General features: G+C 37.6%; 1 protein-coding gene across 1 annotated transcript in view; it reads left to right on the forward strand.

The window, feature by feature from the left end:
* Positions 1–10,953, forward strand: part of LOC103507545 (transformation/transcription domain-associated protein-like) — a 28,704-nt gene that overhangs the window by 3,173 nt on the left and 14,578 nt on the right. The window contains exons 2-3 of the mRNA XM_026822388.1: positions 6,065–6,271; positions 6,706–6,872. Coding sequence (XP_026678189.1) covers positions 6,065–6,271; positions 6,706–6,872 — 374 coding nt within the window. The remainder of the gene's footprint in view (positions 1–6,064; positions 6,272–6,705; positions 6,873–10,953) is intronic.

Raw genomic sequence — 10,953 nt, forward strand, 5'->3', positions numbered from 1 at the left:
CGGCTGCGGCGCAGTGGGAATAGGGTGGAAAATCTTGGAAAAGTAGACTGGAAATTTTGAAAAATTGGACTGGAAAACCGGGAAAAGTCAGGGAATTTTATTTTTCCATTTTGGTAGACACCCTGATGTATGTATGTATGTATGTGTGTGTGTGTGTGTGTGTGTGTGTGTGTGTGTGTGTGTGTGTGTGTGTGTGTGTGTGTGTGTGTGTGTGTGTGTGTGTGTGTGTGTGTGTGTGTGTGTGTGTGTGTGTGTGTGTGTGTGTGTGTGTGTGTGTGTGTGTGTGTGTGTGTGTGTGTGTGTGTGTGTGTGTGTGTGTGTGTGTGTGTGTGTGTGTGTGTGTGTGTGTGTGTAATTATGTATGTATGTATGTATGTATGTATGTTTGTGTGTGTGTGTGTGTGTACTACAGGTTTAAATGGGAAAATGGGAAAAGGTGGTATACAAAATATCTCAAGAACGGTTTGTCCTAGAGTGATGAAATTTGGTATGCTATCCCGGTATGGTTTAAGGACGCGACTGTAACAATTTGGTAAAAATCGGACAGTCACTCATCCAGATATCAACCAAAGTCAATGTTGCTTCGAACTTCGGACTTAAAAAAAATTTCAAAAAAAAAGTTCAATTTTTGGACACTTTTTAATGATCCCTCATTACACGGGGAGTATCTTAAGATAGGAAATTTTTGGTCGAAAATTGGCCGCCGTAGGCGGTTCAGGTTCGGGACTTTGAAAAATTTTCATTTTTTTTTCAAATACGTATTCCGCAAATGTAATAGAAAGTCGTGTGATGTTCACACCAGATTTTTTGATTTTACTTTCATGTAATGATTTAATATCAAGACTAGAGCCCGTTCTCCCTTTATCTATATTGATAAAAGAGTAAACCCTGACTCATTCATTCATTGAAAAATTTTCGCAAACAGCGAAATATTGGACCAAATCGAAAAAATAATGAGACCAACACTCAGATTTGACAGGTCACACTTGTACTTTATAAGCACTTTTGTGATTAGCGTTTTTCGCGAATTCCGCGAAAACCGCGAATCGCAAAAATTCGAGTGAGTAGTCGATTATACTTCAAATTTAACGTAGAAAACGAATATGCAATAAACAAGCTGGGCCCGTCCCTCCGGGAATTTTTTAGCCCGTAGTTTATTCGATCGTGATTAAAGAATGCCTATGTACCTCCCTAATTTGTTTAATATTCAGTTTATTATCATTCTTGATTTGATTTTTTGATTTTACTTTCATGTAATGATTTAAAATCAAGACTAGAGCCCGTTCTCCCTTTATTCCCAATATAAGGCTCAAGTCACCCATCCATTTATTGGCCTTGCTCGGCGTAGCTTAACATAGGTAACGCTTATAATGTTTAAGTCACCCATCCATTTTATTGGCCTTTCTCGGCGTAGCTTAACATAGGTGACGCTAAAACCGGTCTTAAATGATCGACTGAAGTGTGTTATCTAAAACTTTCTCGCTTTGAGTTTATAGGTCGTCGCGACAAATTTCAAGATCAGAGCTCATTTGTGTGAGGAAAAAAAGGGAAAAGAAAGAGATAGGAAGGGAGGAAGAAAAGGGGAGAGAGAGAGAGGAAGTTTGGAAACTAATTTGTAGAAATTAACACCTCGGGAAGATAAAACACAGAGGAAAGAGAGACGAAAGGGAGAAAGGTAAGGAAATGGGAGAGAAAATTGGGAAGATAATGGACGGGGTAAGGATGAGAATGGGACGAAGTAAGAGGAGGGGAAAAATATGGGAAAATAAAGAGAAGGTAAGATGGGGGAAATAAAGAAAGAAGAGGAAGCGGGGAAGGATGTACAATTAATGGTGAGAGTGAAAGGACTGAAAGGTAAAACACAAAGAAGAACAGGAACATAAAGAACGGCGGGTTGTTCAGAAGGGAGAGAAAGAGACAAATTGTAGAAGGGAAAAGTAATACAGAAAGGAAGGAGAGGTAGAGAGATAACAAGCTGGGTCCGTCCCTCCGGGAATTTTTTAGCCTGTAGTTTATTCGATCGTGATTAAAGAAAATCAGTACCTATGTACCTACCTAATTTGTTTAATATTCAGTTTATTATTATTCTTGATTTGATTTTTCGATTTTACTTTCATGTAATGATTTAAAATGCCTTGGTCCAGGAGGTGTTGTCTCGTCTCGTCTCTATCACTGGTGTTCCTCCAACTTTATGGAACTAAACATAAAGAAATGTTCCATCATGACGTACCATAGAAAGAAATCTTCTTCTTCTTCTTTTTTAGGCAGGTGATGGTGTAGTGGTTTCCTCTTCCTCTTTACACATGAAATCTTTCGATATTAGAAATCTTCCTCTTACAGGAATCCTATATCTTATCTCATAGGAATCCTACATCCTATCTTGAAGGAATCTTATTTATCTTGTAGGAAATGGAAGGAGATTGATTTTCGAACCCCCAGGCTCTCTGTTAAGGAACAGAAAATCAGAAGAACTTACGAGGCGGAAAATCAAAACAAAATCCCACCGGTATATACAGAATGTCTCCAACATCTCAACTTTCATTTTAGTATTACAGGGTGGATCAGAAAAATAGAAGAATGTAAGGAACAGAAAATCAGAAGAAGTTACGAGGCGGAAAATCAAAACTTAATAACACCGGTATTCAGGATTACAGGGTGTCTTAAAAAAATGTGATCATTTCAATTTTCATGTAGGGTGACACAGAATGTGAGAAGTTATCAAGAAAATTTCAATCACGTTAATTAAGAGATAAGTATTCAAATTTAAATAAACCTTTTTTTATCGATTCCAAAATAATCGATGTTTACAAAATATAAAAAAAAGTAAATAGTAAATAGTAAATAGTAAATAAATAAAAATAAAAACACACTTTAATAAATATCAATGAAAAAATAATATAAATAATAATAATTAAATAAAAATATATCCAAGGGTTAGGTATAGCTATTAGCTAAACTAATAAACTGGCTACACATACCTAAACACCCTGTATATTATTTTCTACCTCTAATAATAGTTCCTCATGTCTTTTTCTCTTTTCTTTTTAATTCCCTTTGGGACTCTCAATGACTTTGTAGATGCTCATTTCTTCTTTCCTTCCCTTATCCTTCTGTCTTCTTCTCCTCCTTCTCCTTCTCATCCTACCCCTTCTTCTTTTTCCTTCCTCTTCTCCTCCCCCCCTCTTGTTCTCCTCCTTCTTCTTCTCCTCCTCCCTCTTGTTCTCCTCCTTTTTCTTCTCCTTTTCTTCTTCCTCTTCTCCTTCTTCTTTCCTTCCTCTTGTTCTCCTCCTTCTTCTTCATCCTACTTCTTCTTCTTCTTTCATTCCTCTTCCTTCTTTTTTTCAATCTCTTACATGTCCTGTCTCTGTTCTCTATCTTCTCCCTCTATACCTTTGATCATTTCCTTTGATTTCTTTTCAGTCATTACTTATTTACCTTCGTTTCAGTCAACTTTCCTTGCTTTTTCCATATTCTGATGGCTCTGTTTCTTCTGGTGTTGTTGTTGTTGTTGTTGTTGTTGTTGGTATTATTATTATTGTTAAACAAAAAGAGCTTTCAACATCTTTGGCAGAGTGGGTATCACACTAGGTTTGCACACCAGAGGTCCCGGTTTCGATTCCCAGCGGGGTCAAAGTTTTTTTCGGCTCTGTTCTTGGAGTTCAGGGTGCACTCATGCACACCAGAGGTCCCGGTTTCGATTCCCAGCGGGGTCAAAGTTTTTTTCGGCTCTGTTCTTGGAGTTCAGGGTGCACTCAGCCTCGTGAGGATAACTGAAGGGTCGCGTATAACGCGACCTGGAAAAACTGGAGAAGTCATGGAATCGGAAAATCGTCCAAAAAAGTCATGGAAAATCTTGAAATTTTAAAGAAAACCTGGAAAAGTCATGGAATCTGCAAGGTGTCTACCAGACTGGAAAACCGGGAATTGTCATGGAGACTGAACAAGCTGAGTCCGTCCCTCCGGGAATTTTTTGGCCCGTAGTTTATTCGATCGTGGTTAAAGTTCAGTTAATATTCAGTTTATTATGATTCTTGATTTGATTTTTTAATTTTACTTTCATGTAATGATTTAAAATCAAGACTAGAGCCCGTTCTCCCTTTATTCCCAATATAATGTTTAAGTCACCCATCCATTTATTGGCCTTCCTTGGCGTAGCTTAACATAGGTAACGCTAAAACCGGTCTTAAATGATCGGCTGAAGTGTTATCTAAAACTTTCTCGCTTTGAGTTTATAGGTCGTCGCGACAAATTTCGAGATCAGAGCTCATTTGTGTGAGAAAATGTGAAAAAAATCCCCCAAAAACCAGTTTTTTTGGCTTTATGGTTTTCTGGACAAAATTTGCACCACCATTTTCGTGTTCCTGGTAAAAAGACCTTTAATTTGATATATAGGTCGACTAGGTTTGGATAAGTCCTTCTATGGGCACAGACCGACAGACAGACAGACGACACCGAAGCGAATACAATAGTCCGTCCCTTATACCTTTTTATTACTATTGTAATAATAAAGGAAGGACGGACTAAAAAGGGGAGAAAGGACAGGAGGAAGAAAGAGAGAGACAAAATAAAGGGAGTGGAGAGAGAGAAAGAAGGAGAGAGAGAGAGAGTGAGTTTAACAAGGGGTTAACATTGGGGTTGCTAATAGCCCTCCGGTCAAACTCATATTACACACGGCCAAAAAACAAAAGTTCAAACAAAGTTTCTTCATCCTATCTCTCTCTCCCTCTCCCTTTCTCTCTCTCTCTCTCTATGTCTTTCTTTTTCTCTCTCACTCTCTCTCTCTCTTTACCCTCTACCCCTTCTTCCAACTCTCTCACTCTCTGTCCTTCTCTCTCCCTCTTTGATAGCTTACCAAAGTAATTTCCAACTTTGAAACTTTCAATTGCCTATCTAGTATCTACCTGTCTTTAATTATTTTCAACCTGACCAGAACTTGAAAATGATTGCGCTCTTGGAACGACTGGCTTTTCCTTTTCTTTCTCTCTCTTTTTGTTTAATTATTTTTAACCTGACCAGAACTTGAAAATGATTGCGCTCTTGGAACGGCTGGCTTTCTCTTTCTCTCTTTCTTATCCGTTTATTTTTCTCCTTCTCTCCCTCTCGTTTCATCTCCTTTTCCTTTTTACTTTATCTTCCGTCTATTTTTCTTCCAATGAACCTCTTTATTTCTTCCCCTTTTCTCTCTTCTTTATCTAAGTCAGTTTCCTTCTTAATCTTCTCCCTTTTTCTCCTCTGTCTCTCTCCCTCCCTCTCTTTTCTTTCTCTCTCTCTTCTCTCTCTCTCTCTTTTAATTTACTTCTCTCTCTCACCAGGGGGTTTGACAAGTAAGATGAATTACTTGAACATAATTGAGATAATTAAGCATGAAAAGTAGGGATTAATTAATCAGTGGCGTAGCGTGGTCTAAATTCAAGTGTAAGGCGTGTAGGGTACTAATTTCCATCATCCATGCTCTTCATGGATTGGCATAGACCGACCGACCGAGCGAGCGAGCGAGTGACAGACACCGAAGCGAATACAATAGTCCGTCCCTTATACCTTTTTATTATATTTGTAATAATAAAGGAAAGGGACTAAAAAGGGACAAAAATCCAAACAAGTCAAGGAATTTTTTAAAGTCCACAAAAAAAAAGGAATTTTAGGTCAGTAAAAAAAGTATGCAACCTTGAAGGGACTACTTAGATTTTCTTGAAAATATTTCGCCTGCAGAACTGACTTCGACCTTGTTTAAGCAATATTTATACCTAGAGTTAGGATCTTGTGTCCAAAGTATATTTGAAGAAATGATATTGATTTTATGATTATCAGTCGTATTTCGAGGGACCTTCAAGTTCAGGCCAAAATGAACCCCGTTCAGTGTAGAGGCCTCAAATTGATGGGGGGATCGACGTGCATTGATTCAAGGAACTCAAATTTCAAATTTAATCAAAATCGGACAAGGCAATCGCGAGTTATAGCAGAACAAACAAACATCTAAACCAAATGCAAAACGGTCGAGTTAAAAGGTAGACCTTCACTTTGTTCAGTCAACAAATTTTAGATCTTGTCTTTACTTGTTTCCTAGGTACCCCGCTTCATCAAATATACCAAAAACCTGTACAAGGGCCTGGGCGAGTATGTGAACAAAATGTTTGACCTGTCTAAGAACCCACAGCGGCAATTCAACAGTATCTCAGAAGTCAATGTAGAGGCTATTGTGAATGAAATATACACTGTAACTCCTATATCTGTAACTGTCGTCGGTGCAGACAAAAAACCTGCCACCAAAACGGTAAGCTATCTGAATAAAAAAACCAAGTGTTTTATTATTAGTGGTGGTGGTGGTGGAGGGAGAAATACCATACCTTACGGCCGGGTTCTGACAGGCCGCGCAGGCCCAGGACTTGCAGAAAACAGCTTTTTCCGTTCTAATGAAAAAGCTCAAAGAGTTGTGACGTCAGAGTTTAAGAAATGCACAGAAACGCATACGCACAAACACATTATTACCTGTAAGGAAGCTTTCCTCGGGACAGTAGAGGTGACGTCATCGTGTACGAGAGCGTATGCCGTGACAATGTATAAGATTTACCGGTTTTATTTAAATCGATTTATCTCGGGATGTTGAAGGCGTAGAAGGAAAAGAAAAATTCCCTAGTTCCTAATGTTTTCTGCTCTTTGACTTTGAAACCTCACCTAAGTAAGCGCAACTGCTCTATTGGATTTCAGATCAGAATATTTCCACGTGGATATCAGTCGCTTAAATCCATGCAGGAATTACCACTGATCATTGTACTCGTGTATCAACTCTACAAGGAAAATGTCAAGAAAGATCTGGAAGAGTTTATTCCCATCATTTTGAAAACCGTCAACCTGAAACCACCCATTGATTTTGTGTAAGTGATCTTCAGTACCTACAAAACGGGTAGAAGAGGAAGTGTCGAAACTCGTGCAGTTGCATGTACATGCCGCTTGAGAGCGCGGTGTCAATGTTAAGAGCATAACGTATGATGGGATCAGATTGTGCTCTTTATGGAAACTTACTGACCTTCCGCTCGTAATTTTAACTAGTGGTTGACCCGTCCTTTGTACGGGACCACCACACACAAACACACCCACACACACACACCACACCCATTACACACTTCCCATCACACCACACCCATCACACACCCACCACCACACACCACATCCACCATCACACACACACACACACACACACACACACACACACACACACACACACACACACACACACACACATACACACACACTGTCCCCATAGAAGGGCTTATCTAAACCTGGTCGACCTATAGATCAAATTAAAGGTCTTTTTACCAGGAACACGAAAATGGTGGTGCAAATTTTGTCCAGAGAATTATAAAGCCAAAAATCCAAAAAAAACTGGTTTTGGGGGGGATTTTTTAGATAACACTTCAGTCGATCATTTAAGACCGGTTTTAGCGTCACCTATGTTAAGCTACGCCGAGCAAACTGGTTTTGGGGGGGATTTTTTAGATAACACTTCAGTCGATCATTTAAGACCGGTTTTAGCGTCACCTATGTTAAGCTACGCCGAGCAATACACATACACACACACCAACCAGATACCACCCACCACACACACCCAAATAGGTCATACTAATGTTTCATATTGAAATTCAGTCCCAAAAAGTTAAATTTCGAAACATCCATTTTCACCCCCGGAGGCCATCAGGGCCGGAAGTCTAAATTTCATTTTTGAATAGGAATTTCAATATGAACCATTAGTGGGACCTATTTAAAGCACAAATCACCCATAGATATGAATTTCCCATTTTTGGTGCTTCCTCTATTGGCGGAAGAACATGGAACAAGCTGGGCCCGTCCCTCCGGGAATTTTTTAGCCCGTAGTTTATTCGATCGTGGTTAAAGAATACCTAATTTGTTTAATATTCAGTTTATTATCATTCTTGATTAGATTTTTTGATTTTACTTTCATGTAATGATTTAAAATCAAGACTAGAGCCCGTTCTCCCTTTATTCCCAATATAATGTTTAAGTCACCCATCCATTTATTGGCCTTTCTCGGCGTAGCTTAACATAGGTGACGCTAAAACCGGTCTTAAATGATCGACTGAAGTGTTACCTAAAACTTTCTCGCTTTGAGTTCATAGGTCGTCGCGACAAATTTCAAGATCAGAGCTCATTTGTGTGAGAAAATGTGAAAAAAAAAATCCCACAATTACTCAATTAACTTTAAGTCACCCATCCATTTATTGGCTTTGCTCGGCGTAGCTTAACATAGGTGACGCTAAAACCGGTCTTAAAATAACGACTGAAGTGTTATCTAAAACTTTCTCGCTCTGAGTTCATAGGTCGTCGCGACAAATTTCAAGATCAGAGCTCATTTGTGTGAGAAAATGTGAAAAAAAAAATCCCACAATTACTCAATTAACTTTAAGTCACCCATCCATTTATTGACTTTGCTCGGCGTAGCTTAACATAGGTGACGCTAAAACCGGTCTTAAAATAACGACTGAAGTGTTATCTAAAACTTTCTCGCTCTGAGTTCATAGGTCGTCGCGACAAATTTCAAGATCAGAGCTCATTTGTGTGAGAAAATGTGAAAAAAAAAATCCCCCAAAAACCAGTTTTTTTTTTTACCTTTAATTTGATATATGTATAGGTCGACTAGGTTTGGATAAGTCCTTCTATGGGAACAGACCGACAGACCGACAGACAGACAGACAATAATAATAATAATAATAATAATAATAATAATAATAATAATAATAATAATAATAATAATAATAATAATAATAATAATAATAATAATAATAATAATAATAATAATAATAATAATAATAATAATAATAATAATAATAATAATAATAATAATAATAATAATAATAATAATAATAATAATAATAATAATAATAATAATAATAATAATAATAATAATAATAATAATAATAATAATAATAATAATAATAATAATAATAATAATAATAATAATAATAATAATAATACCACGATTGAATAAAATACGGGCTAAAAAATTCCCGGAGGGACGGACCCAGCTTGTTACTATTGTAATAATAAAGGAAGGACGGACTAAAAATGGAAATTTTAATATTCCATAACTCCGTCCCTGGTTGTCAGATCGAGCTTAAACTTGTACCAAAGTACTACGTTATTAAAACCTTTAATATGATGTATCAAAAACGGGGTTCTTATTTAAGATTTTAAAGTTGGCCCCCCCTGGGGCCGACCCTGAAAATGTCCCTGAATTTTTACATAGCCTATAAGAAACTAAAGGTGTCCCAGAATTTATGCTTAAATAGCTGAAACCCGCTAGTTTATCCCGAGGCATGGCCAAACATGTAGGAAAGGCATGGCCGAACTTGTAGAAAGTGATAAAAAATACGGTCGCGCTGCGCGCTCCCAATTAGCTGCATACTCTGCATAGTTATCAAACTAAAAACATAAACGAAACTCAAATTGTTAGTCGAGACTGATCGCTCTATCTCCTGAACCACAACACCTGGAAAGCTGAAATTTGGTAGGAATATTCCTTTTATGGTCTAGGTGTGCAATAAGAAAGGATTTTGCGAAAATCTAAACCGATCCTGAGATATGATCAATTTATGATCGCTAAAATTTCCATAAGAAATACACATAAGCAGAGACTGCGGGAGAGAAAAGAGAAATGTTCCGCTCTCGACCAACATTTTGAGTTTCGTTTATGTTTTTAGTTTGATAACTATGCAGCTAATAGGGAGCGCGCAGCGCGACCGTATTATTTTTATTTTCTACAAGTTCGGCCATCCCTTTTTTACAAGTTTGGCCATGCCTCGGGATGAACTAGCGGGATTCCGGAGCGAAGCGACGGAATTCAGCTAGTTTTATAATATAAGACTAGCTAAATCTTATATTATAAGACTAGCTAAACTGACAGACACCGAAGCGAATACAATAGTCTGTCCCTTATACCTTTTTTAGTCCGTCCTTCCTTTATTATTACTAATAATAAAAGGTATAGTGGACGGACTATTGTATTCGCTTCGGTGTCTGTCAGTCTGTCTGTCCCCATAGAAGGACTTATCCAAACCTAGTCGACCTATATATCAAATTAAAGGTCTTTTTACCAGGAACACGAAAATGGTGGTCCAGAGAACCATAAAGCAAAAAAAAAAAAAAAAAAAAAATTTTTTTTTGGGGGTTTTTTTTCACTTTTTTTCTCACACAACCATGGAGCCTCTGAATTTTGAAAATTTGTCGCGACGTACCTATGACTCAAAGCGAGAAAGTTTTAGACTAACACTTCCTTCGTCGTATTTTAAGACCGGTTTTATGCGTCACCTATGATTAAGCTACACGGCGAGCAAGGCCAATAAATGGATGGGTGAAGCTTAAACCTTATTGGGAATAAAGGGAGAATCGGGCTCTAGTCATTTGATTTTAAATCATTAGCATGAAAGTAAAATCGAAAAATCAATCAAGAATAATAATAAACTGAATTTAAATAAAAATAGGTAGGTATACATAAATACTGGATTTTCTTTAACCAGATCGAAAAATTCCCGGAGGGAGCGGGCCCCGCGCGCTTGCCTATTGCTATTGTAATAAATAAGGGAAGGACGGACTAAAAATGGATGATGCGAAGTATCCTTATACCTAATCGGAAAAAAGAGAAGAGCGAAGCAGACAAAATCCTATTCACCTTATTGAGGTTAGAAAGATTCAGAGAAATCTTATCTTAAAAATATCTAAAATTAGAGTACCTAACCTTTTTAGTCCGTCCTTCCTTTATTATTACAATAGTAATATAGCAAGCTGGGCCCAGTCCTCCGGGAATTATTTAGCCCGTATTTTATTCGATCGTAAACCTATGTACCTCTAATTTGTAATTCTCAGTTTTATTATTATTCTTACCTTATTTGATTTTTGCCGATTTTACCTTTCATGTAATCGATTTAAAATCAAACTAGAGCC

The sequence above is a fragment of the Diaphorina citri genome, unplaced genomic scaffold (assembly GCF_000475195.1).
Source record: "Diaphorina citri unplaced genomic scaffold, Diaci psyllid genome assembly version 1.1 scaffold321, whole genome shotgun sequence".
Classification (NCBI taxonomy): domain Eukaryota; kingdom Metazoa; phylum Arthropoda; class Insecta; order Hemiptera; family Psyllidae; genus Diaphorina; species Diaphorina citri.